The sequence below is a fragment of the Myodes glareolus genome, chromosome 17 (assembly GCF_982192425.1).
Source record: "Myodes glareolus chromosome 17, mMyoGla1.1, whole genome shotgun sequence".
Classification (NCBI taxonomy): Eukaryota; Metazoa; Chordata; class Mammalia; order Rodentia; family Cricetidae; genus Myodes; species Myodes glareolus.
The window spans coordinates 54482880-54510649 of NC_142042.1; the positions used below are offsets into that span (position 1 = coordinate 54482880).

The 27770-nt window shown below is 46.1% G+C and overlaps 1 protein-coding gene across 1 annotated transcript; it reads right to left on the reverse strand.

Moving 5' to 3' along the window:
* Window positions 1-79: 79 nt before the first annotated feature.
* On the reverse strand, window positions 80-27549 carry Ampd1 (adenosine monophosphate deaminase 1). Its single transcript, XM_085678271.2, has 16 exons — window positions 27492-27549; window positions 22479-22583; window positions 21197-21377; window positions 19703-19868; window positions 14705-14870; window positions 11689-11908; window positions 9999-10128; window positions 8351-8545; window positions 7957-8088; window positions 7029-7192; window positions 4549-4675; window positions 4209-4372; window positions 2972-3092; window positions 1121-1294; window positions 896-1006; window positions 80-263 (listed from the first exon to the last, which is right to left on the reverse strand). The coding sequence occupies exons 1-16, from the start codon at window positions 27547-27549 to the stop codon at window positions 105-107; spliced, it is 2373 nt and encodes a 790-aa protein (XP_085534397.2). The 3' UTR covers window positions 80-104.
* Window positions 27550-27770: the final 221 nt, after the last annotated feature.

The window sequence follows — 27770 nt, forward strand, 5'->3', positions numbered from 1 at the left end:
AGTGCTTGCCTTATTTTAAGAGTAGGGTCTCCATAACTGGTACTACAGGGTTCAGACTCTCAGTGAAAACCCCACTCACTCACAGCATTATCCAGTTTCTTTATTTATTCTGTTGGTTTAAGACCCTCAGCAATTAAGTTGAGTTCATAACACCAGGTCTCATAGCGATAGGCCATGCGAATTTGAGCGACGTTTGTCCTCCGGATGTCATTTCCAACAGGGCCTTCCTCCAGGTAATTATTGCCCAGGAACCTTGCTTTCTCCTGTAAGACAACAGGAGGAGAAAGCTCAGTGGCTCCTTCCCCCACTGGGGTAGTCGGTGATCACATCCTCCACCGTAATCTTCATGTTACTCATAAACCAAAGGAAAAACAGTGAGCCATTCATTTGGTGCCTCTGTGTGCATGTTCCCCGAGAAATCAAATGTATTATTTCCTGAGAGACATGGCCAGAGGACAGAACTCAGTGGGGGAGGCGTGGTGATTCAAATCAGAGCCTTCTAGGCTCTACCCTTCCCTGAACTATATCCCCAGCCCAGGATAGTCTTTTCTAGTCCCTAGCCACAGCAACTGGCTTGTGCATCAGCTTCTCCTCATGTATTCATGTATTTCCTCACGCCCCTCATTTCCAATAATTTTTCTTTTTTTCTTTCTTTTCTTTATTATTATTATTATTATTTTTCGAGACAGGGTTTCTCAGTTGTTTTGGAGCCTGTCCTAGGACTCACTCTGTAGACCAGGCTGGCCTCGAACTCACAGAGCTCCACCTGCCTCTGCCTCCCTAGTGCTGGGATTAAAGCCATGAGCCACCACCACCCGGCATTCCACTAATATTTCAATGTTTAGATCACTAGACCCCAATGCTCAGAAGGGCAGTCAGCTACAATCCAGTCTACCTCGTGAGAAATTCCACACTGCAGAACACTGTTCCTGGCCACCTCACACATGTCACAGGTGCTCAGCTTGAAGACTTGTGCAGCAATGGCATATTCTTCCATCAGGGGCTCCTGTAGTTATGTATGCAAAGAAGGAGAGGGGTGTCTTAGTAAAGAAACAATGCACATCCTATGTAAAGATGGCGCAGCAAAACACACTTGAATTGCTCACGCTTCGGCGTGTACCTTGGTGAAATGAAATTGCATCGGGTCGTCGGTTGACAGTGAGATCATCAGGCCTTTCTGGAGGAAATCCAAGAAAGGATTCTTTGCATATTCGAGAAACAGGCTGTTGTTACTTAACGGTGACATGGCGATGGGAATCTGGGCTAAGAAAAACAAGTACTGTAACACAGGACTCTGAAAAGAAAAGGAAAGCAGCCATGAGGGTGGTGAAAAGGGACAGACCCAGAAGTCTTAAAAGTCCCCATCAACCTTAGGCTTTAGCCTTCAACAAAGGAACCTTAAATTCTACAGAGTGGTTATAGTTGGTCTTTCCTTTCTTTCTTTCTTTCTTTCTTTCTTTCTTTCATTCTTTCTTTTTTCTTTCTTTCTTCCTTCCTTCCTTTTTTTCTTTCCTTTCTTTCTTCCTTCCTTCCTTCCTTCTTTCTTTCTTTCTTTTTAATGTGCATTGATGTGTTTGCCTGCATGTGTATCTGTATGAAGGTGTTGGATCCCCTGGAACCGAAGTTACAGATAGTTGTGAGCTGCCATGTGGGTGCCGGGACTTGAACCCAGGTCCTCTGGAAGAGCGGCCACTGCTCTCAACCAGGCTGATTGTAGTTTTTCCATGTAAATACTGAAAGTTAAATGTTCAGGCATGGCTTCCAGAAGCACTGGACAAAATCAGTTCTTTAAACTTGAATATTAAGTTATCAAAGTTAGATGGTCTGATCTAGACAATTACAGCTCAAAAGAGTTTCCCCGAAACCAACTTTTTTTTTTTTTTTTTTTGGCTACATGAAAGTTATGACTATCACAAGAGACATTTAAAGCAAGCTACAACAAGAAACCTGGCAAAAAGTAGCTGCAGGGAAGCCAAACCAACCCCTGATTTCACCCACCAGAGTTCTAAGACGGAAGTCGGGAGATGTGTGTTCACTCATCTCCAAGGGCGACTCGTAAGGAAACCTTAAGAGAAACCCTCAACAACTCTCCTAAAATGAGCTACCTAAGTAACCCTCCCAAATGATTCATGCTCAGCGACCCTCATTTCACAATAAGGGTACTAAAGACTCAGAGTAGCGAAATTGAAGCTGTTCCTTTTCAACCTTGCAAAGTTGGATAACAACCTAGAGAAAAGACAGCAATGGCTGTGGTTTCCGTAGTCCCTGATCATGACTTGAAAATGCCCTGCTCCCTTTGTGTCATGGGCTGGTTCTCCAAGGAGTTACAGTCTTTCCCACTAGGCTAGCACAGTCCTTGCCCCAAGTTCCCCATCTTCCTGGGGCTTGAGAGCTGTCCTGTCCCCCCTTCCCTGATACCTCAGACTTTTCAACCCTAAAGAGAAAGTGCAAAGCATTCAGGCTATGAGATGCCAGCTGCTAGCTAGGGAAGACAGAGGCGGAGGTGCCTCCTGTTCATCCTTGATTCACTGATGAGCTCAAAATACAGATCATACTGAAAATGGACTGTAATGATTTATTTGTTATGAACTCGTAATATAGAATTATTACTATTAAGAATATACTCAGGCCTGGCATGGTGGTGCACGCCTATAATCCCAGTATTCAGGAGGCAGAGGCACATGGATCTCCAAGTTCATGGCCTGTCTGGTCTACAGAGTGAGTTCCAGGACAGCCAGGGCTACACAGAGAAACCCTATCTCAAAGATATCTAAGGGGGCGGGAAGAAGAAAAGACTCTAAGCAGATGTGGTGGTATTCACCTGTAACCCAAAAGCCCAGCAGTCAGAAGGAGAGGCAAGAGGATTAGAAATTTAAAGTCATCTTTAGCTACATCGCAAATTCAAGTCCAGCCAGGGCTACATAAGACCCTGTCTCAAAATTAAATTAAATTTAAAAAGCTTCAAACTCACCTTCTTTAAATTCAGGCCGTGAGAAATATTGTCTGCTATCATAAAGGCTGTCATGAGGTGAGTGAGCGCTCCCGCCTCCCCACAGTGAGGGCGGAACAGAAATGTGTTCATGCCTCGTTCCCTGTGAAAACGAAAAGGCCATGGGAACCCCAGATTCTGGGCAGAGAGATGGGCTATGGGAACCCCAGGTTCTGGGCAGAGAGATGGGCTATGGGGACCCCAGGTTCTGGGCAGAGAAATGAGCTATGGGAACCCCAAGTTCTGGGCAAAGAGATGGGCTGTGGGAACCCCAGGTTCTGGGCAGAGAGATGGGCTATGGGAACCCCAGGTTCTGGGCAAAGAGATGGGCTATGGGGACCCCAAGTTCTGGGCAGAGAAATGAGCTATGGGAACCCCAAGTTCTGGGCAAAGAGATGGGCTGTGGGAACCCCAGGTTCTGGGCAGAGAGATGGGCCGTGGGAAGCCCAGGTTCTGGGCAAAGAGATGGGCTATGGGGACCCCAGGTTCTGGGCGGAGAAATGGGCCGTGGGAAGCCCAGGTTCTGGGCAAAGAGATGAGCTATGGGAACGCCAGGTTCTGGGCAGAGAAATGAGCTGTGGGAACCCCAGGTTCTGGGCAGAGAGATGGGCCGTGGGAACCCCAGGTTCTGGGCGGAGAGATTCACAGGAAAATCCGTTGGCAGAGTTAACACTTGGGAAGGGAACAACTACCAAATAGATCCATCAAAATGTAAACTGCAAATCTTCATCGTAATTCTTACTAAATACAATCATTTTTCAAAAGAGAGGCAGCAGAGGATATGGTGGGGCAAGAAGGCAATGGAGAATAGAGCACACCTGTAGGGATTTCCGTGTCAGTGTGTGCCTCCCTGGGGACCAGGCACATACATGGTGCACAGACATACATGCAGGCAAAACACTCGTACACACAAAGTAAAAATAGATAAATCTTTAAAAGAAATTTAAAAAAAGAAAAGCAAGAGGCAGTGTTGCACATCTGTGACCCCAGGACCCCTAGGTGAGAAGGAAAGCTGAGGCAAGAACCGCCAGACACTCAAGACTAGTATGTAGTATGGCAGAAGTGAGAGGACCTGCCTTAGTAACCTGGACGAAGGGACCAACACCTGAAAGCTGCCCTCTCACCCCACAACCCCACCCTACAGGTGCTCTCCAGCGCTAACACACACACACTAATAAATACACTCACGCGCAGATGTATCCCCTTCTCCTGTACTTACTTTCTCAGGCTGTTGAGCACTGTGATGTTTGCATACATGTAGTAGGCGTAGTAAGTGTAAGATGGGTTGTTTTCCATTGTCCACTCCTCAGGCTTGGGACTCTTGGAGGAAAACATGTGACCACTGTGTTTGGACTCATCATCCACGCTGTCAAAGCCAGTGATCTGTCAGGAAAGTGGGCCGTACCGTGGGTTCAGTCCAAGGGCAGAGACTGTCCGCAGAGAAGTCCTCAGACAGCTCCAAAGGGGAGGTTGATAGACAGATAGTAGGGAGAGTCGGTGACGGCCAGCAAGGACAGCTGGCTCACGAGAGGAGTAAGGGCCCGAAGGGTCGTACTTACGTGCTTGAGAAAGACACTGAGGTCTGGGTGAGCTTGGGGGTTGATGGTGGCCTCAAACACTGGAAGGAAGATATTCTCCAGCATCTTTCCAAAGTGTGGCAGGAAATTCTTGGATCGGAACACATCACTAAAGGCGAAAGGGAAGGGAACTTAGGAGGAGGGAAAGCGTAGCTCCCACTGTGTGGGAGTCAGAGAACCAACTGTCACGTGTCAGAAAAGGGCCTGGTGTGTTCATCCCACACACACTCCCAGACATTGTCCTCGCACACACACACACACACACACACACTCACACACACACGAAGAGGAGTGTGTTCACCCCACACCCACTCCCAGACATTCTCCTCGCACACACACACACACACACACACACACACACACGAAGAGGAGTGAGTTCACCCCACATCCAATCCCAGACACTCTCCTCGCACACACACGATGAGGAGTTTAGGTCGGACTGGGCATTGGACCACATACCCCAGCTCTTCTGTAAACTCCCTGTGGCAAGAAAACTCAACTTTTACAACGAAGTCCAGCTATGAGGAATATAGTAATTGTGCCATAGGAAGCTCAGCGATCAAGCACATGTGTGTCACAAGACAGCAAACGGAAAACTGCTATCAAGAGGTCCTGTCTGGGGAAGGGGATGCGGCTCCATTGGTAAAGTGCTTGCCTGACGTGCACAAAGCCTCGGGTTCAATCCCCTGCACCCCACAAACCAGACAAAAGTGGTGGCGCATGCCTAGAATTTGATAATTTCTACACTCTGGGAGAGTCTCTCTCTCTCTCTCTCTCTCTCTCTCTCTCTCTCTCTCTCACACACACACACACACACACACACACTTCATCTGTGGTAACAATAAATTATACCACTTTATATATATGCCAGAAACTTTTTTCTTGGTTCTTTAAAAAAAAAACCAAAAACAAACAAACAAACAAACAAAAAGGACTTTTCTGTGAAGCCCTGGCCACCTTGGACACTCTGTAGACATGGCTGGCCTCGAACTCAGAGATTTGCCTGCCTCTGCTGGAATTAAAGGCTTATGCCACTACCATCCAGCACCAGAAACTTTTCTAAATAGCCAAAAAATATTAGTTACATTAATCCTCATAACAACTCATTCCCATTTTTAGGTATTTTGAGAGATCTGAACTCATAATCTAAGCTTCATAGTTGTGGAGCAAACACTTTACCAGCTGAGCCATCTCTCCAGCCCCAGTGAACGAAACCTGGCATTTCCAGAGGGCACATAAGCAGGTTGGCAGAGAGCATGTAAGTTACATAAAAGATCAATGATGCTGAGCACAGGAGAGAAACCATTCCTGCAGGCAGGGAGTGACTGCGCATACCATGGGAGGGAGTAGACGTCCTCAGTACCACTGCTGGCAAACACTTTGGCTACAGGGAACATGGGCTCTTGTGGGTGAATCAGCCATAAGTGGCAGTAAAGGTTCAGATACAAGACAGCTATAATTGTATTCTGACATGGCGGCACAATTCTGTAATCCCAGCGTGCAGGAGACAGAAACAGATGGATTAGGAGGAGTTCAAGCCTAGCCTGGGTTATACAGTGAGACCCTGTCTCAAAACTAAAAATAAAGAGCCAAGAGTGGTGGCACACGCCTTTACTCCTAGCACATAGGAGGCAGAGGCAGTAGATCTTTAGAAGTTGGAAGCCATCCTGGTCTATATAGCAAGTTTCAGGCTAGCCAGGATAAATAGGGAGATTCCGTAACAAAAATAAAATAAAGCCAGCCTATGGCACAACAGTAGTGCATCTGACTCTAGAAATAAAATAAAGTTATATACCAGGACAGATAAACTTGTCGAAGAACAAACTGGACACAGAGAACACCAATGTGTGATGTACACGGTTCTTACTTTAGCAAACATGACTGATACTATGTACATGGTTTTTACTTTTTTTAAATATTTATTCATTTATTATGCATACAATATCTGCCTACATGTGTGCCTGCAGGCCAGAGAGGGCACCAGATCTCATTACAGATGGTTGTGAGCCACCATATGGTTGCTGGGAATTGAACTCAAGACCTTTGGACGAGCAGGCAATGCTCTTAACCACTGAGCCATCTCTCCAGCCCCCCATGGTTTTTACTTTAGCTTAGTTCTTAAAGTAAGAACTAAGCATTTGTCCCTGGGGAAAATACATACTAGGTCCTTACTTTTAGCTTAAAAACTAAATTGGGTGTGGTGGTACATACCTATATAATTCCTGCATTCAAATGACAGAGGCAGGAGGATTTCAAATTTGAGGTCAACCTATTCTACATAGCAAGAACTTGTGTGTGTGTGTGTGTGTGTGTGTGTGTGTGTGTGTGTGTGAGAGAGAGAGAGAGAGAGAGAGAGAGAGAGAGAGAGAGAGAGAAAGCGCTTCCGGTTCAGGTTGAGAGGAGAGGCCGGTGAGAGGACAGGCTTGAGAGCCTGCCCGCCGCAGGGAGGCCCAAATACATACTAGATCCTGGGGACTTGGATCATCCATGTCATGTTGGGGCAATAGATGCGGTTGCAGACAAACCAAGAGGAGAGTTTGCTCCACTCATCAGGACTGCGACCATAGATGGACAAGCGGGGCTCCGCATGCTGGTACTTGGCCTCCACCAGGTCTGCACCCACCTCCTGTAAAGCCAAGAGAAGGGTCCGAGGTCAGGAATTCACACAAGTCCTCCCAGAGGTCTAGACCAGTGGGATGTAGGGAGAGGAAATATATCCTCCAAAGAGCTGTGGTATTGTGAAAGGGAGTGAGAAGAGAAGTATCCAAGATCTGAGGGAACAGAAGAGACTGAGCGAGGACAAAGACTGGTAAGGTGACGGAGACCTCAGGGAAAGGTCAGGCTAAGGATGATGAGATGGAGATAGTCATGGGGCCTGCAAGACATGTACATTTTTAAAAAGATTTTATTTATTTATTTATTGTGTATATAATGTTCAGCCTCCATGTGTGCTTGCATGCCTGATGAGGGCACCAGATCTCAGTACAGATGGTTGTGAGCCACCATGTAGTTGCTGGGAATTGAACGCAGGACCTCTGGAAGAGCAGTCAGTGCTCTTAACCTCTGAGTCACCTCTCCAGCCCTGCTTCTTAAAACACAGCATCACAAGGGATGCTCTTAGATCTACCCAAACCTTGAAGACCAGGTCCTTAGCCCCTAAATCACACCTCAACTTCTCTACCCTAGAAACAGAGGCATTCCCCAGACACCTCCCTCCCCTCCCCCTCTGCCTGCCTGCCTGCCTCCCTCCCTCCCTCCCTCCCTCCCTCCCTCCCTCCCTCCCTCCCTTCCTTCCTTCCTTCCTTCCTTCCTTCCTTCCTTCCTTCTTTCCTGTCTTCCCTCTCTCCTCCCCATTCATGAACCCATACTAAGTACTTTTTTTTTACTCACCTTGATGATAGTGGCAAAATATTCCCCTTTAATGTAATTGTCTGTTTTTAGGTAGAGGTCCCGAAGCTCACTCGCACCCACGGGGTTGTATTTGTCATTGAATTTATCAAAACGTTGGAATGTCTGGCGTCCCTGAATCAGGAAACAAGAGCAGAAGTTTTGATTATGAGAGTTTCCTGGGGATGACCAAGTGAAATGGGGTGGTTCTCAGGGGAAGAGGAAGGGCTCCAGGAACGAAGCTCAGTTTGAGCGATAGTGGGTGGACCTCAAAACTCATCAGCGGTGCTTTTGGTCATCGCAGTGGCCAAGGTAGTTAAGAGGGCTGTGCTAAGGGAGGGAGGGACTGGGACATCTTGGGTTCCGTGGGAGAAAACTAAGCATCTTCCCAACCTACAGCATGAACATCCAGAGAGTCAACCGTCAGGTCATAGGGATGCATATTCAACTTAGCAAAAAGTTCCTTCAGGGTCAGATTCTTCTCTTTAGTGCTGTAGACCACTCTGTCGGCATCGATGTGGTAAGATTTCTTAATAAAGCGCAGCAGATGTTTCTGGTTCATGCAGGCGGCTGCATGGATGTGAGTATCCACCTATGGACACATTCAGAGGAAAAAAACCCAGCAATCAGCCATCTTTCCTCCACGGTCAGTGGCCACAGTGCCGGCAGATTCCGCCGAGGAGAGAGGAAGGAACAGACGGTGGTGTGAACTGACAGCTGATGGAGGTGGCCCAGTGGTAAGGACCCATTTGCATCCTCTCTGCATCTGTGAGCAGTTTAGCTGGGTGCAGGGATGATGCTTGCCCCTCCCGAGCATCAGCACACCCAATGTGCCTCCGACATATTGAAACAAAATTCTTATAGCTCGTTCTCTACGCCACAAATACAATTAGAAGCAATGTATCTATCATAGCTTTTGTTCCCAAAGAAGTTAAGGAAAAAGTTAGGAGGCTTGTTGGCTGCACTGGCACATGTCAGTAATCCCTGCCACATCCCAGCCCTGGGGAGGAAGAGGCAGAAAATCAGGAGTTTAAAGTCATCTTCAATTATATATCCAGTTTGAGCCAAACTGAGCCACATGAGACCCTGCTTCAAGAGGCAAAACAAAACAAAATTAGGGCAGGAAGATGACTCAACAGGTAAAAGCATTTGCCACCAAGCTTGATGTCCACAGAGAGCCGACTCCTGAAAACTGTCTTGGTACACTGATGATACACACAGTAAGAACAAAATTTATAAGTACAAAATTATTTGACTGTTTGAGGCAATTTCATGCAGCCCAGACTGGCCCTGAGTTAAAATGCAGCTGAAGATGACTCAAACTCCTAATCCTCCTGCTTTCACCTCCCAAGGACTGGGATTTCAGACATGTAGTCCATCTATCTATCTATCTATCTATCTATCTATCTATCTATCTATCTATCTATCTATCTATCATCTATCGACAGACTTTCATTCAGTAAATCAGGCTGGCCTTGAACTCACAGAGATCCACTGTCTCTGCCTCCCCAGTACTGAGACTAAAGAAAGATGGGCCACCACACTTAGCTTATCACGCCCAATGTATAAAATGCATATTAGCCAGACATGGTGCATGCTGGAATCCCAGCACTCAGGAGGCACAGGCCGGGGGACCACTGTGGGTTGGAAGGCAGCCTCGTGTACATAACGAGTTCCAGGCCAGCCAAGGCTGCACAGCGATCATGTCTCAAAAATCAATAGGTAAGGCTAGAGGAATGGCTCAGCAGTTAATAGGGCATATTGCTCTTGCAGAGGACCTGAGTTCAGTTCCCAGCACACTGTAGCTCACAGCTGCCTATAACTGCCCATCTCTCCCCCCTCCCTTGCCCAAGTACACACTCGCACACGACTTTAAGTAAAGTGCTTTTTTTTCCCTCTTGGGCAAACAACAGAACGGCACTTCTAATCTTCTAGATATATGCTCTACCTGCCTTCACTAAAGTCCACGCAACCTGCAGAAGCGGTGGGTTCATCAGCAAACAGCTTCTTGTCCTTAAGGGCACCCTGGGTGCGGGTGCACTCACCTTCCTGCAGTTATAAAAGTCCCGGTGGGGGTTGTTCTTCAGCTCCTTCAGCTCATCCATCTCGTTCAGCATCTGATGGACCTGGAACTTGGAGGAGAGGAACTTCAGACGCCGGTGGGCATAAGTCTTACTGTGGAAAGTAAACACACGAGATTCGTCAGACTTTCCGGACAGGTAAGGAGACTGATAACAATTTCAAAGTCCCCAGGACTCACCTTACCCACAGGAGGAACCAGTTATGGGAAGAAATACTGTTTGTTCCTCTACAATTACGCAGCTTTTCAGCAAAATTGGACATAATACTGAAGAAGGACGTGGGAAAGCATTTAAAAGTCTATGGGGACCGTGCTGGTCAAAGGTGAGGTCCCCAGCTGTGGAGGCAGTAGACCTGGGCACCGTCCTGATTCAGCACTGTGTAGTGACATGGAGGTACTTACTCACCTTCCTCCACTTTCAGATGCTTCAGCTTGTTAAACTGTAATTGAAGTATGTCAGGGGAGGGTGGGGTGGGGAGATGGCTCAGTGGTTAGTTAGAAAGACCTAGGTTTGGTTCCTAGAACCCACCTCTGGCACCTCACAACTCCAGCTCAGCTCCACCTGTCACCACCAGGCCAGGGGATCTGATCCCTCTGGTCACCATGGAGCCTGCACTCATGTGCACATACCCACACACAGACACTTGCATATACATGCAATTAAAAATAATAATAAAATAAACTGGGCAATGGTGGCAAACGCCGTTAATCCCAGCACTCGGGAGGCAGAGGTGGGTGAATCCCTGTGAATTCTAGGCCAGTCTGGTCTGAAGAGTGAGTTCCAGGACAGCCAGAACCACACAGAGAAACCCTGTCTCAAAAAACAAAGCAAAGTAATAATGATAGTAATAAAATAAGATCTAAAGGGGAAAAAAGTGTGTATCAGAGTAGGGCTGTAGCTCAGTTGATAGAGTGCCTGTCGGTAAGAAGTCCTGTGTTCACTCCCCAGTACTGCATAAATTGAGCATGGTGGTGCTGGTGCGAGCCTGTAATCCCGCACTTGGGAGGTGAAGGCAGAAGGATAGAAGTTCAAGGTCAGTCACGACTAAGTAGCAAGTTTGATATTAGCATGGGCTATTTGAGACACTTCAAATAAATAAGCGGATAATAGATAGGATAGATAGATAGATAGATAGATAGATAGATAGATAGATAGATAGATGATAGATGGATAGATAGAAAGATAGATAGATAGATGATAGATAGATAGATATAGATAGGTGATAGATAGGTGATAGATAAATAGATAGGTAGATAGATGATAGATAGGTGATAGATAAATAGATAGATAGATAGATAGATAGATAGATAGATAGATAGATAGGCAGGCAGATGATAGATAGGTGATAGATGGATAGATAGATGATAGATAGATAGATAGATAGATAGATAGATAGATAGATAGATAGATAGATAGATAGATAGATGATAGAGAGAGATAGGATAGAAGACAGATAGATAAATAGATGATAGATAGATAGATAGATAGATAGATAGATAGATAGATAGATAGATAGATAGAAAATAGACAGATGCATCGCATAAAGCCATTACAAGGAATAAAGGAGCTTAGCACAGTATTTTAACACAGGGATGGCATTCTTCATCCATCAATAACACCGATTGCTGACGTTTAGATCTCAAGTAACACTTACACAGGCCCTTGTGCAATTAGAGCAAGCAAAAAATTCATGTCGTCCAGGAAGTCGTCCAGATTTGGGTAAGGGTAGGGCCTAGGCTCCTCTCTGCTGGCTGCTGCTTCATCAGGGTAGATGTAAATCACACCGTCCTTCATCTTGAGGTGATAGCCCAGGTTCGCAGGGAGGTCCTCTGTGCGAAAGGGGTCTTCTCCCTTCTTCGGAGGAGGGGTAAAGACTTTTTCAATGAAACACAGGGTAATATATCAGCATATGGGACGAGTGACCATGTAAACATAATCCAAGTAAGAAATACTGCGGTATCTCACTAGTCATCTCTTACTTACTTCATCAGTTATAATTATACGACTTTTCCTCTTGACTCTGCCTCCTGAGTGCTGGGACTTCAGGTATGTGCCACCATGCCCAGCCTAACATGTTCTTTCTATAAAGTTTATTTTCACACTGATTTTTCAAAATGACTCAATGGGAAATATAAAATAACTATGATAATATTTTACCTAGTATAAGAATTTTTTCAAGTTATTTAGAAGTAGTATTTATGTAATGTAATTAATATACTACTTACAAATACATTTTTTAAATTTATTTTTGAGGCAAGGCCTCATTACGTTGCCTTGGTTGGCCTGGTACTTGTTATGTAGACCAGACTGGCCTAGAACTCACAGAGATCCACCTGCCTCTGCCTCCCGATCAAAGGATCAAAGATGTGCATCACTACTTCTTATTTCTATCTGTTTATCTATGTGTTTAGTTAGTTTAGGAGATGGGGTGGGGTTGGATTTTTGGGACTGGTTCTCACAGCCCAAGCTGGTTTTCAACTTGTTCTGTAGCTAAGGATGACCTTACACTCCTGATTTCTTGCTTCTACCGCCGAGTGCTGGGATTCCACGCAGGTGTCATCATATCTGGTGATAAATACGCTTAATTTCCTGAAATCAGTCAGTACAGGCTTTCTCTTTAGAGCAGCTTATTGACTTATTAAATAACCACATAAAGTAGCGATAGAACTCCAGTTTGAAATAGGGCACAGAGTGTTACCTTTTAAAAAACAGTGTCTGTCAGGCGATGGTGGCAGACGCCTTTAATCCCAGGACTAGGGAGGCAGAGGCAGGTGGATCTCTGTGAGTTCGAGGCCAGCTTGGTCTACAGAGCTAGTTCCAGGACAGGCTCCAAAGCTACACAGAGAAATATTGTCTTGAAAAACCAAACCAAACCAAACCAGACCAACACCACCATCAACAAAAACAGCGCCTTTATGAGTCTTAAGTGTTTTGTTTTGTGGCAGGGTCTTGCTGTGCTGCTCCAGCCTTCTCAATGCTGGGGTTACAGCTGTGTGTCCATCCCTGGCAAGAGGTTTGATTTTGTGGGTTTTATTTTGTGTTGTTTTGAAGAAGGATGCTAAAAAGAAATCCCACGCTAGCTCAGAATTGAGTATAAAAAGGGTTATTTATTTAGAGGTAGACTCACAGATCACAATCCTCTGCACGAATGGGGAACAGGAACCGAATCCAGCAGTCAGAAGAGAGAGCTGGCGCTGTGTGCTTTGCATTGGCATTTATAGCAAAAAAAAGGCCACACCCAAGTGGGCTGGTAACTTAAAGGTTACTGGCTGAAGGAATTCCTACAGCATTATTTGTTTTTAATCCTTTGTGACATTTATTTGTGTATCTTGTGTGTGCAAGTGTGCACAGCCACAGTACACATGTGCAGGTCAGCATCTGTTCGGGGTTGGCATTACACTTCTGTAACCCTAGCATTTGGGAGGTAGAGGCAAAATTGATCAGTTTAAGGTCATCCTTGGCTATATAACAAGTTTGAGGCCAATCTGGGCTACATGAGCCCAAAGTAAAACAAAAAGTTATAAATCTAAATGCCTAAAAATAGGAGTTAATTAAACCAATTGTGATACAATTATACAACAGGAATACTCAAAATGGGTGAAATCTGATTATTAAATTTTGTAATTATATAAAACAGATCTCTTTAGGAGAGTCGGGACATTCGATTTCTTTTAAAATTTTCTTTACTTCTACATTTATTTGTATGTATGAATATATGAACATGCGTGCCATAGCACGTGGGAAGACAACTCGCGAGACTCGGTCTTCTCTTCCCACCTGGTGGGTCTGGGGCTCACAGTCAGGTCTTTAGGCTCAGCAGAAGGCCTCCTTTACCCTCTAGGTCATCTCACCAGCCCTGTAGACGCCCGTCATAGAGGCAGAGGCAGGTGAGGAACGAAGGAATGTGGGCTGCACCCTGAAAGCTTAGGCTGCCTTCAGACAGTGGATTCAGAGTGAGTAAGCAAGGAGAAGGCCAGCCAGGGATGCAGAGCAGCCTAGCAACTCAGGGAAGTGCTGTGCTACCCAGAGAGCTGGACAGGCCTCCAACGAAAGCTGAGGGTGATGTGCAAGCCTGTGAGCCAGAACTTGAGAGCGGAGGACAGAAGGACTAGAGTCGAGGACATCCTCCCTATGGAGCACGGTTTGAGGCCAACCTGGGTAAACCTGAGGTCCTGTCACAAACAAACACTCCCATCCATAACAAAGACTAAGGAAAACGTGGTTAAGTAAGCAGGTAGGAGCTGAGGTGCCCTTTGAACGGCATGGTGTATCAGGTGATCCTGACTGGCTCTGCAGGGGAATGGGGGACGTGAAAGTTTTTTTAATCAGGAAAATAACATGCTTGGATCTGCGTTTTAATAACCAGGATAGATGTGAGGGCGAAACAAGAGATGGTGAGACTGAACCGTAGCCCAGTAATTAGGACACTTTTATAAACACTGGAACAAGGAAACACGCAGGCCTAAGTGGGATTTGGAACCCCCGCTAGAGAGAGCAGGTTGAGAGGTATTGTAAGGACAGAATCAGTGATTGACGTATGAATCACAGGTCAGGGCCATTGGCAATGATGATACCTTAAGGCTGGGTCACTGATAATCTAAGAACATTTGTTGAAACTCATATTTAGTAGGTAAGCCAAACGCTCTTACGTTCACGAGAGAACAAGTTACCTGGATAGAAGCTCTCATTTGCTACCAAGGCTTCACCGTCGATGTTCCTCAGGTACTTGGACGGAGTCTTGGGGAACCTCTGGAATGACTTCTGCATGTATTTCTCCCGTATACACAACGCCCGATAGAGACCTTTACAAACCACCTCGAAGTCTTCAACTGTTACCTGCCAAGAGAGTGTCAGAGCTACGCCTGGGGAAGCTGGAGGTGGCCAGGCTGATCTCTCGCAGTTCCGGCTTTCCTGGGCGGGCACTACGGCCCTGCTGAGCCTCTCCTGCCTGCCTGGACTGGGACCCTGGGATGCTCTCCAGGACTGACTCCTGGAGTTTTTCTATCTCTTTTCTCTCTCCATCGTACCCTACCTGCGATAGGAATCTTTCCTCTGACTTTTGCATTTGTTTCTGAGGTTTTTGGTTCTAGGACTCAAGTCCAAAGCCAAATTCTACCACAGAGTCTCCAGGCACCCTGTTTTGTTTTTTGCTACATAGTGGTGACTATCAAAATTTTTTTTTTTAAAAAAAAGTGACTAAAAGAACTGATTGGTTTTTATCACTGCTTTTGTTTGTCTGTTTTTAACTTATCATACAAAGCAGTGGGTTCATCATGCGTCTTCCTATGTGTCAATATACTTCATTCTTATCCATTTCCTCTGCCTGCTGCCCTCTCCCATGCCCCTTCTTCCTGCAGTTGCTCCCCTTTATCATCCAGCAAGTTCCCCTGTCCCCCCGCTTTCCTATTGCAAGTCCTCTATGTCCCCCTTTTCTTAAGATCTTTTCTCCCATTTCATGATCCCTTTTCCAATTTCTGGATTTGTCATACACACGATTTTAAATCAGGTTCTGCATGTAGGAAAATGTGATATATCTGTCTTTCTGAGTCTGGTTTATCTCACATAACATAATGATTTCTAATTGCATCTATTCTGAAACTGTCCCGATTTTACAGTTGATTGATTTTGTGTGTGTGTGTGTGTGTACATATATTGCAGGTGTGCATGTCCAAGGACACAGGGTATCCTTCTCCATCACTCTCTGCCTTCTTCCCTTGAGAGAAGGTCTCTCACTGAACCTGGAACTAGTCTGGAAGCCAGTGGGACCCAGAGACTGCCTCTGTTTCCCCCAGCACTGGGGTCACAGTCAAGTGAGGCCATGTCCAGTTTTTTACATGGGTGCTGGGAATTTGAACTCAGTTCCTTTCTTCTTTCACTGTAAGTGGTCTTACTGAGCCATACCCAAGACCTGTGATTTCATTGTTAACATTGTATATGCATTCTTTCTTTCACGTGACATTTGTACATTGAAAGTGCAAACCTCCGAATTGGGGATGATGGCACAAGCCTATAATCCCAGTATATAGGAGACTGAAGCTGGAGGGTCACTGTAATTTCAAGGCCAGCCTGATCTACACAGGCATTCCAGGACAGTCAGAACTATATATCACGGTCTTGTCTCAAAACAAAATCAAAGCAATCAACTGTAAGTTCAAACTGTCAAACTATATTTTGAGGATCAGCAATTGTTGAGTCAGGGTCTCACTTTATAGCCAAGGCTTGACCTCCAACTCCTTATCTTCTTGCATTAGAGATAAGGTCTTGTGTAGCCAGGTAGGCCTCTGACTTACTATGTAGCTAAGGATAGCCCCAATCTCCTTATCCCCCCACCTCTCCCACCCAAGTGCTGGGGTGATAATAGGTCTAAGACAATATACCTATCTTTTCTGGGGGGCGGGATTCTCTGTAGCTTTGGAGCCTGTTCTGAAACCTGATCTGTAGACCAGGCTGGCCTTGAACTCACAAAAGTCCACCTGTCTCTGCCTCCTGAGTGCTGGGATTAAAGGCATGTGTTACCACTACCTAGCCAACAAGGCTATCTTTTCAAAAAATGTTTTGAGACAGTGTCTCTCTACGTATCCCAGGCTGGTCTCAAATTCCTGTCTTATCTTTCCGAGTCCTAGGATTACAGGTATGTGTCCTTATGTCCAGCTTCCTTTAGATGGTCTTAGAAAATTTTATCTGTCGGTCTGAGAGATGGCTCAGAGGTTAAGAGCACTGACTGTTCTTCCAAAGGTCTTGAGTTCAATTCCCAGCAACCACATGGTGGCTCACAACCATCGATAACAAGATCTGGTGCCCTCTTCTGGCCTGCAGGGATATGCTAAGGCAGATGCTGTATACAGAGTGTATAATCGATTTTTTAAAAAAGAAAATTTTATCTGTCTAGGCTTCTAGAATAAAACTTGGCTTGAGCAGCTGGAAATTCGCTGCCTCACCTGCAGTTTACTGTATTACCAGGCCCCAAAGACCTTCTCTTTGGAGATGGCACAAACATGACCCCAAAGACTGAGGCACAGTGACAGATCCTGAGCAGAAAGTCTAATTGAGAACGCATTTGGAATCCTACAGGCGAGTGCAGCTGCTGTATACCCTTAACAGGAGAGGGGCGCTCCTCTACGGCAGGTACTCTTACACGGAGTGTGCAGCTTAGGGAATGTGTGCAACACACACATATGGAGCTGGTGAGGAAGGTGGCACCCACCCAGTCAGCCAGATCGGACAATGGACCCTGGCAATCAGCAGGGTGGAAGAAGTCACAGCCAGACAGCCACATCCAGTTAGTCTGCTTTGAAAGACAGATGCAGAATCAGTGAGCTCCCACGAGTTCGGGTCAGTTGTTTCTGTGGTGTCCCCATCATGGTCTTGACCCCTTTGCTGATATTATCGCTTCTCCCTCTTGACGACTGAACTCCAGGGGCTCAGCCCAGTGCTTAGCTGTGGATCTCTGCATCTGCTTCCATCAGTTACTGAATGAAGGTTCTATGATGACAATTAAGGTAGTCATCAATCTGATTACAGGGAAGGGCAGTTAAGCCACGTTCTCCACTATTGCTTAGATTCTTTTTTGTTATTGTTGTTGTTTTGTTTTGTTTTGCTTTGCTTTGTTTTGTTTTGTTGAGACCGGGTTTCTCCGTGTAGCTTTGGAGCCTGTCCTGGCACTCACTCTGTAGGCCAAGCTGCCCTCGAACTCACAAAGATCTGACAGCCTCTGCCTCCCAAGTGCTGGAATTAAAGGTGTGCACCACCACCACCGCCCAGTTTATTACTTAGATTCTTAGCCAGGGTCTCTGAATGTGGTGACAGTTGTGTGGCTTGAGCAGTTTGTGGGGCCATTGGCCGTGGAGCCAGTATTTATCCCTGATGCATGAACTGGCTTTTTGGAGCCCATTCCCTATGGAGGGATACCTTACTCAGCCTAGATACAGGGAGGAAGGCCTTGGTCCTGCTTCAAGTGATGTGACAGACTTTGTTGACTCCACGTGGGAGATCTCACCATCTTTGAGGTGAGTTCAGTTGAAAATGAAAACGAAAGGGTGGGGGGTAGATGCTAACTTTAGGCAGAGAGTGAAGTAAGTGCTTAGTCTGGGGTCAGCTTCCAGTGGCACTTGTTCCACGGCCATGCAGTGCTGTGACTGACCAGCACCCTGTCTGCTCCTCACAGGCAAAGGCTCTCACTAACCCTCACGTCCCCAACCCTCAGCTCTTCAGCATTCAAGGCCTTAGCAATTGGCCTCAATAAGGGCCAACTACATCGAGTCAATTGCTCATCTGATTCTAAAGGCTGGAGACTTTAGCCCTGAGACAACCTTCCCCATCTCTGCTTGCATTTCAAGGATGCCCCTGTTGGCTACGGAGCACAGTGCCGTGGAACACTGCTCAGCAGCGCAGCTATATCCAGCCACTAAGTGAAGCAACAAGACCCAAGGCCCAGGTTTCTGATGTGGGGTCTCTCTTGCCTTTCTTCCTTGCATCTTCTTCTCCCTTCTGTCTGTTCTCATGTCTCCAAGTACAGAAACACCGACTTGGTCTCCTGATTTTTAAGCCCTTGGGAGTCTGGAGTTTTCCAAATTGTGATTCTCATGTATGTACCATTTAATTAAACATTTCACGTTGGTTCTTTAATGTCTGCACCTGTCCCTGCCATTTACCCAACACCCTGGTTACCGTACCAAAGGAAATAAACAAGAATAGCTTGCATTTCAGCACCCTGAGCCTTGTGAGCATCTTAGGCCTTACTTTGCCTGGGTCAGTTACATGAGAAGGGGGCCCAGTATTTATATTTGGAGCAGAGACTGAGGACCTGATAGCAGCTTCACCAAAAGGATGCTGATACTGCAAGTCTGTGCGGCAGAGATTTATGAATCAACCAGCGGGGCCGAGTGTTAGTAACTGGAGTTTAGTAGCCCTGTGACATACCAGAATCCATTCCAAGCACCATCTGCTGGGTAGGCAACTGGAACGAACCCAGAGACTTTGTCTGGCCTAAAGACAATGGGCTTGTTGGAATTTCCCTTTCTTTTTTAACATTTTTATTATGCGTGCATGTTTTGCACGCATACGTGTGTGCGCCACAACTGTGTCCATGGAGGTCAAAGCACGGTTGAACAGACAGGTATGAGCCACCATGGGGATGCTGGAAACTGAGCCCAGATTCCGGTCAGAGCAACAAGAGCTCTCCGCTGCCATTCCTTCAGCAACCCCTCCATTAGATTTTCCTTCATTTGTTTGTTTTGGGCATGCGCCACGGTGTGCATGTGGAAGTCAGAGGAAAATTGCGGGAGTCAGGTGTCTCCTTCCACCTTTTGGGGCCTGAGGTTTGAACTCTGGTTTTCAGCCCCGGGGGCAAGTACCTTTACCTCCGCAGCTATCTTGCCGTGCCCTTGTCCCTCATCCCCTCGTCTCTGTCCTGCTTTATGACGCAGTCTGCAAGAACAAAGTGCTGCACGTTGCCGCTCTCTTTGGTCCTTTTGCCCAGCTTGTCCACTGTAGCCTGGGTCACCTACAGCGTTGTGCGGGATGATAGAGCGGCACAAAGCACAACAATGACATTCAGCAGTAGTGCTGACTGCAGGTGAAGGTGACAAAGGAGGTCCAAAGCATCTGCCCTAACAGGGAGGAGGATGGCCTGCAGCTCTGCAAACCTCGGCATCTCAAGCACGACTCACCCCAGAAGCGTAGTCACCAGTGATCTGCACCCTCTGGAAGTCAGGCACACTCTCGTAGGTCGGGGATGAAGAAATAAACTCTTCGATGTGGGACAGTTTGGTAGAAGATGTTTCACTTTGTGGAATGGATAAATTAACTGTCTTCCGTCCCCGGAAGCGCCTTTTTCTGGGTTCGCAATGAACAAACAAAAGGAATTAGTGAAGTCATCCTGGGGACTTTCATTATAATAGATGGGTTTTCACTATGCCAGTTTATTTTGAGGCCAAAAAGGTCAAAATCGAAATATGACTTGGGTGTCAGAAACAAGATATCACCATAATGGGAGAAGAAAGTGCCAAGCAAATATGATGGCTTCTTTTAGAACAGGGACCTGAGGAAATTCACTAGAAGGCCTTCCCCAGGACACCCTTCTTTCCAAACGATCCGGCAAGAATGGGACAGGCAACCCAGCTATTACAGTGAACACAGGTGATGGCAGCTGTGTCCTGTGTCATTTTACTCAAGTCCCTTCAATTCTGAGCTTCCATCTCCCTGGTGGTGCCGTACCAGAGCTTAGAACCACAACTTAGCACAATTCTGCTCCGGCTCCCGTCTGAAGTCCCTCCCACGTGTGCTGACAGCGTGCTCACGGGTCTGTGACACCACTGGGGAGGGGGCACACTGTTGAGAAGTAGTGGAGTGGAGAGGGGTGAGATCAGCCAGCAGATGCCTGCTCTTGCTCCGCCATGAATTCCCTTCCAAGATGGTCCCTCCACCACTGGCTTAAGCAACAGGGACACTGACCACGGCATGAACACTCTGAGTCCCTTCCCCTTGATATTCATCCATCCTGGGTATTTTGTCAAGCAGCTAGCTGCCTTCCAGGATTTCCATGAGATTTAATGTATACAGAAAGGCTTGTACAATATTAGAAACTTTATTAATACTGTTTTCTTCTTTCTTTCTTTCTTTCTTTCTTCCTTTCTTTCTTTCTTTCTTTCTTTCTTTTCTTTTTTACCTTCATGTGTGTGTGGGGGTGGTTGAGACAGGGTTTCTCTGTGTAGCCCTGGCTGTCCTGGAACTTTGTCTGTAGACTAGGCTGGCTTCGAACTCAGAGATCTGTTTGCCTCTGCCTCCCTAGTGCTAGGCTTAAAGGCATGGATCACTATGCCTAACTGATACTGTTTTCTTATATGGGAATTTTTTTTTTTTGAGTTTCTACTTTGAAGAGACACAAGCCCCTGGCGAGATCCTTTAGCGGACCCCCAAATGAGACAATTTGCTGTTCCTCCCTTAAAGGCAAAGAACCTAGGGAAAGACAGAAGGATGAGACCAGCAGGATCGAGGAGGGCTGAAAGGTTCGAGGACTGTGTGGTAAAGAGCTCTCGGGAGTGCTAGAAAGAAAGGGAAATAATTCTCTTTCATGAAAGCTCTCTGGTAACTCCTGGGGGAAGACCTGCGTTCGCGACCCGCTGTTTCTCCCCAGCCGCTGCACCACTACCTTAAGCTCTTACCTCCTGCCATCCGTGGACAGGGTCAGGTTCTCCATGTGGAAGATGTGGGCTTGCATCTCATGGAGGGAAATCGGGCAGATCTCATCGATGTCGAAGGGGGAGATCTCATGCCGGCCTCCCTCGTCTTTGACTTCAGAGGCAAACACCTTTTCAGCAAAGCTACGCATTGCGTCATCAATTTCTAGAAGAGTTTTTTTTTTTCCATATATTAGTTGACATTCTTATCCAAAAACCACCCGGGAGTTGCTGGATATCGGGCACAAGGATTAGGATAAATTGTGTTGGCCTCGTGGCTTTGCTGGTCTCCAACCAGAGCTCAGGCCCGCTCCCGCATTAGTGGAGATCTGTGTATGGAGACACTCCTGGAGGGCCCTAAAGATGCAGCTAGCCTCTTACAGGACAACTCTTAATATGAGGTTACATGTTCCTGGCAGAGCTAAGCTTGATTTCAAAGTCATCACACAACACAGTCCTTCCCATTGGGTTGTCCGGGTCTTCCTGGTTGTTCTAAAGACTGCCAATCCCCTGGAGCTTATGGCTGAGAAATCAGCAGATATAGGAAAGGAATGTGGCCTCTAGGGCCCTTCAGAGGGAAGTTTCTCTCATACGACCACCTCTATTATTCAAGACTGACAACTGTGATATGTGTCGTGTGGAGAAAGGGAACTGCCAAACTTAGGCCTATGTGGTGGGGTCCATTCTTGTGGGCAGGACCTTTGACAATGGGTGACTTAGAAAGCCAACCCACTGTTACACACTAAGTTTTCCCATTCTATTCTCTGCGCCCCCTGTGTGTGTGTGTGTGTGCGTGTGCGTGTGCGTGTGTGTGTGTGTGTGTGTGTGTGTGAGAGAGAGAGAGAGAGAGAGAGAGAGAGAGAGAGAGAGAGCATTTTGGGTGTCAGTTTTCTCCTTCCACCATGTGGGTGGGTTCCAGGAATTGAACTCAGCACAAGATTTCCTATTTTTTGTTTTGTTTTTTTTTCATTATTTTTGAGACAGGGTTTCTCTGTGTAGCTTTGGAGCCTGTCCTGGAACTCACTCTGTAGACCAGGCTGGCCTCAAACTTACGGAGAGCCATCTGGCTCTGTCTCCCAAGTGCTGGGGTTGAAGGCATGCGCCATCACCGCCTGGTTGAAGTTTTCCCATTCTTAAAGTGGAGAAGCAAGGATGGCCTCTACCCAGTTTCACCATACGGGGCAGTGATGGCCGTCAAGCTCTGCTTTTGCTGAGTCCCACTGTCTTCTCCACGTGCCCAGCTCACACTTCATTAGCACCTGCACACCCGTAAGAGCTCCTTGGGACTTCTGGTGAGCAGTGAGGAGAGGGCAAGCCGCTAGCCACCGGAGCAGTCCTGGCGCAGAACCTGCTATGGTGACAGCAGAGCAAACTGCACAGAGAGAACCACACTCTATTGCCAGTGTCTATGCAAGCTTCCAAGAGGTGATTATTTTCAATCTGATTTTTAAAAATATTTATTTATTGATTTATTTATGTATACAGTGTTCTGCCTGCATATATGCTTGCATGTCAGAAAAGGGCATCGGATCTCATTAATGTTGGTTGTGAGCCACCATGCGGTTGCTGGGAATTGAACTCAGGACCTTCAGAAGAGCAGGCAGTGCTCTTAACCACTGAACCATCTCTCCAGCCCTTCAATCTGATTTCACGGTATAATGAGTCCAAGCTTCTGCTCTATGCTTATCAACTCCTTCCTCTCTCTCTCTCTCTCTCTCACACACACACACACACCGTTTCAGTCTCCTTGTGTGTTCAGTGTGGGCACCACTACCAAGCCAGCCTCACTTGCAGGGCTGCTATGACATAACCAGTGAGGTAATGTGTGTGGAAACCCTTCCCGGAAAACAAAGCAGCAGATTAAACTGAATGAGGTCATTTGGCAGCAGCGGGCAAGCACGCTGCTAGCTTTGGGCCACTGAGGATGATGGTATGTAGTCATGACTGTGTGAGATGAAGCATGCATTAGCAACGATAGTGAGTGACTCATAACTTCCCCAACGCTGTCAGGTAAGCCAGTTTCAAATCCTGGCTGGCGAAGGCAGAGTTAACAGGGCAGACTGTGTGGCTTGAACCTCGAGCACCTGATTGCCTTGATAAACACAAACACGTCCAGAAACTGAGAATGTTTGGATGCTATTAGTAGTCCTCACAGCAGTCCGGTGAGACAAACAGAACAGCGAATAGATACGTGGTGACGGAGAATGCTGCCCCAGCCCACCACTAGCCAATCCCTAGAAACAGCGCCATTCCTCCCAGAGCATCATAGGTCCCTCAAAGCTGAGCGGCAGGCAGAGGTTAGAAAGGCTTCATGTACCAGAAGGGCAAATGGAAATAGGCCAGTCAGTTACGATGATGAGGGTGAGGGTGACGGCGCCATGGCTTGTCATGCTGGGTCTGTGGCAGTGCTTCTGAAGACCTCAGGAAGGACAGTGTGGAATTGATGCCAGAAACCAAATCCCATCTGGTGACACCCTGGCTCTTCTAGAACAGTGTTTGTTATCTGGGACTGTTCGGACCTATTTGTCTCATATATTTGTCATATATATATATATATATATATATATATATATATATATATATCTTACTAAGGTTGTATCTCTCTAAACCACTACGACAGTTCAAAGTAAACGTTATAACCTCAAGTACACGATGACCAAAAATGATATGGCTGATATTTGGTTCCGCAGAACTGAACAGCTGTTTTGACTCCAAGCAAGCACAGCTGAAATTTGATCTCTGATTCGAGAGCTCTGCCTTTCCAACTACTTCGGGGCATGGTGGTGACGATGGGAAGGAAAAAAAAAAAAGAAACTAATATTTTAAAAGTGAGTAGATAAAAATGTGATGACAACCCAAACCAGGAAGGAGAAACAATCTCCTCAGGCTTGTATAGATAATCTCTGACTCTTTCTGAGCATATGTGAGGTCACGGGACACCCGAGGGGCCGTATCTGGGGGACAGGACATCTATACACCACAAATAGGAAGAAGAAAGGTAAAGTGTCAAAGTAAGGCACTGGATTCAGGTGAGAAAGGGTCCATGACATCTGGGTAGCTTTGGGCAAGCCACATAGTCACCAGGAGCCTCATGGTTCATCATCATAAAGGGAGATACCAAGTTAAAAACAAGTCAACCCCAGAACACTGCTCTGAAGATCAGACATGACATATTTAAAATCTGTAGGATGCTCTCCCTAACATTTGGGCTTACTAATGCGGGAAGTACACAGCTCGACAAGAAGATCACCATGCTTGCTTCTACACCCGACAGACCCAGAAACCCAGGCTTATTTTCCAGCAGAGTTTATTCATGTGTGGGGAGGCCAGCCTGCAGGTTTCCTGCCTCCCCCATTTCAACTTACAGAGGAACTTGGAGGCAGAACTACATCCGTCAGCAAAAGAACAGAAGAATCTGAGAGAGGGTGGGACACATAACAAAAGCTAGTTTTATCTAAAATCAGGTTTTATCTGGCCAAAAAATTCACAACAAAAAAAATTTTTTTTGCACTAGAGTTGAGGATCATCTAAGGCAAGGTTTAGTGGACACTGTTGACTCCTCTGTATACTTTATTTTGAGGTAGCAAACAAGCAACTTGGGGGGTAGTCTTTATTTGTGTGTCTTGTTGTATTTGAAGACAAGGTCTCCCTATGTAGGCCAGGGTAGCCTTGAACTTTCAATCCCCAGCCTCCCTAGTGCTGAGGTTACAGGTGTTCACCATCATGTCAGGCTCGTTTCCTTTGGGGTCAAAATAGTGGGTTTTGTGTTTTGGAAATCCATGAAGGTTGCATGCTAACTACAGCTATTATTAACCGCTGCTGGCCTTTGGTGGTTCCATCTACAAACACTGCTGAGAAATAAGCACCGTTGTGAGTTAAGGAACACTGTCGTTTCTTTTATGGATACTTGCAAATGGCAGGGAAAATAGTCCAAGATACTCACGTTTTCCTTGACCTGTGTGAAGTAAAGCAAAACAAGACATAGCATATGAACATCTCTGAGCACTCAGTGTGACGCTGAACTCAGGCTTTGGGAAACAGCATGTAGGCTGCTGCAGAAAGGGGTGGGACAAAGGGCTCTCTAGCTCATCTTCTGGTCTCTTACTGTGTGCTGCCCAAGGGCGTCATGGGGATACATAAGGTCGCTACAGACTTTCATCCCCTTCCTTACTGACATATGGCTTTAAGCACACATTAATATTCTTTTAAAAAGTCCTTCTTTGGGGGACTGTGGGGCTGGGGGTTGTACCTGGGGCCTTGTGCATGTTAATGTCAAGCTCACACTCCACTACTAACCCACATTCCCAGCCCCTAAAGGTATTTTTTGTAAGGTGGAAATTTAAAAGAAAACAAAATAAAGGAACCTGATGAAGAGGGCTAGGAGCGCTCCAAGAATGCTGGAAGGAGGTAAACAAAACCAGCTCATTGGTAAACCGGCTGGTAGCACCCACTGAACCACCATTTCTCAGATATATATATATGAAATATATATATATAGGAAATATTCTTTACACACAGAGAAGGTTTTAGATGCATAAGGTCAAGAAGATATTTATGCATATAAGATATGGTAAAAAAAAAACAGATTAAGAAAGCTGGAATATCATACAGCAATTTCAAAAGCTTTCAGAAAGTGTTTGGAATAAATACATAATAAGTCACATTATAACAGTAGGCTAAAGCATTCTCCTGCCCAAAGGCTATCTACACTTACTGGCATAACACAAGTGTGCCTGTTTTCTTAAAGGCAGCTTTACTTTTACATAGGACAAATTGAGAGGCTGAATCCCAAAATGTTGAGTGGATCCTTGAACCATTGACAAGACTATGTGACTTTTAAAGCTACTGTTTTCTAATTTTCCTAAGTGAGTGTTTATTACTTTGACTTTTGGTAAAATCATTCTCTTTATTTCACATGCCTGAATTTTTATAGTGAAACATACATACAATTGATTTCTTTTTAAAGAAATCCTTCTGAGTGTGTGTGGATTGTAGCGCACTGGAACACTCTGGGCTAAGGCTTCTGCCGTGCTCAGGAACTTTCGTACACTGTAGACAACCCTTCTAGGGTCTGGGAAGCACAGCTTTTGCTCAGAGTAAGCGAGTTAATGGCTCCGCTTTCTAAGGGATTCAAAGGCATAGCTCGAGAAAATAACCCTCCTCCCACAACCAGAAAGAAAGCAGACTGGAAAATGCTTTGCCTCTCTGTAATGTGTACATCTAAAGCATTATGGACCCCGAATAAAGAAGCTGACACGGCGGTTAAGGGAATGGTTGCACACGGGGGAGAAAGCCCCGAGTTCGCGAATACTTTCTGCACACCTACCTGTAAGTTTGAACAGAGGCATTGTGGATGGGCTCCTTGATTCTAGGCGAGCACAGCAGAGGAAGGAGAGAGGGACTGTGGGGGTGGCTGACGGGCACTTTGAAATACTGAGACACTCATTTTATTATTTTGTTTTGCCCCCTGTAATCTGACCCTTCCCTGCTAAAAGGAGAGATGAGCTTCAGACCTATTTATAGCCTTAGGCCTTGACAGTGACAAACAGGTGAAGCCTCCAGTCTTTATCTCAGTCAGGATTTTAGAAAAGGTAGCTGCAGTGGCCACAAATCAAATTTCAACACCCACCAGACAACATGCTGGCTCATCAAGTAGGGCTTTCTTACACGATGTGACCCTGCATCTATTTTTGACGCCACTTACATCAGCCTGCTGGGCTTCTGAAAAGAGGTGTACTAGCATCAGAAGAGCTTTCTGCATTTGGTGAATGTTCTGGTATGTTCATCAAGTCCTCAGCACACTCTCACACACACTTATCACACACACAAACTCACACACACTTTTGCACTTTTGCTAGCTATGTGGACTCACTATTTGGAAAGCTAACTGGGACTGACCCGTGTAGTAGCAAACAGTGAGCAGGAAAGATAAAGAAGGCTCCTACTGAAGTTCTAAGACACTATTTAGAACTGGGCATGAGGGAATACACATGCACTCAGGAAGTAGAGGCAGGACGATCCGAAGTTCATGGTCATCCTTACCTAAACACTATCTCAAGAACAAAGTTTCTAAGTAGCGTCAGGGTCTAGTGAGTGCTATGAAGGAAACAAAACGTGGATTTCTAATGGTGAAATGGCTCGGTCTGTGACTTAGGGCAGAAGTAGCTCATGCCTTGGTGCTTAAAGAAAAATGGGGGCTAGAGTTGGCTTCGAGATTCAGAGCACTTTTCTGATCCTCAGGCAAGTTTTATTTATGAAAATACAAGTCAAAAGCCATTACACGGTTCTCTGGTGTGAGTTCCAAGAATGGGACTCAGGTTGGCGGCCTGTTGAGCCATCTCCGGCCCTCTGAGCTGTTACTATTACGGAGTTCAGACAGTCCACACATTTCAATGACTCCATCCACGAATGGCATAAAGCACTCAGATCACCTACTCCTCTCTCAAGAACAGCGGGGGCCGGAGAGACGGCTCGTTGACTAAGAGTGTCTGCAGAGGATCTACGTTTGACCCCCAGGACCCGCAGTAGATGGCTCACAACTCCCTGCAACTCTCGCTTC

Excerpts from the sequence above, each read along its gene's own strand:
- Ampd1 (XM_085678271.2), bottom strand. The coding sequence starts at position 27,549 with ATGGCTCAACAGGCCGCCAACCTGAGTCCCATTCTTGGAACTCACACC. Across the intron at positions 8,089-8,350 it reads ACTCTCTGGATGTTCATGCT|GGACGCCAGACATTCCAACG; the intron begins GTAGGTTGGGAA and ends TTCCTGATTCAG. Across the intron at positions 1,007-1,120 it reads TGCAATTTCATTTCACCAAG|GAGCCCCTGATGGAAGAATA; the intron begins GTACACGCCGAA and ends ACATAACTACAG.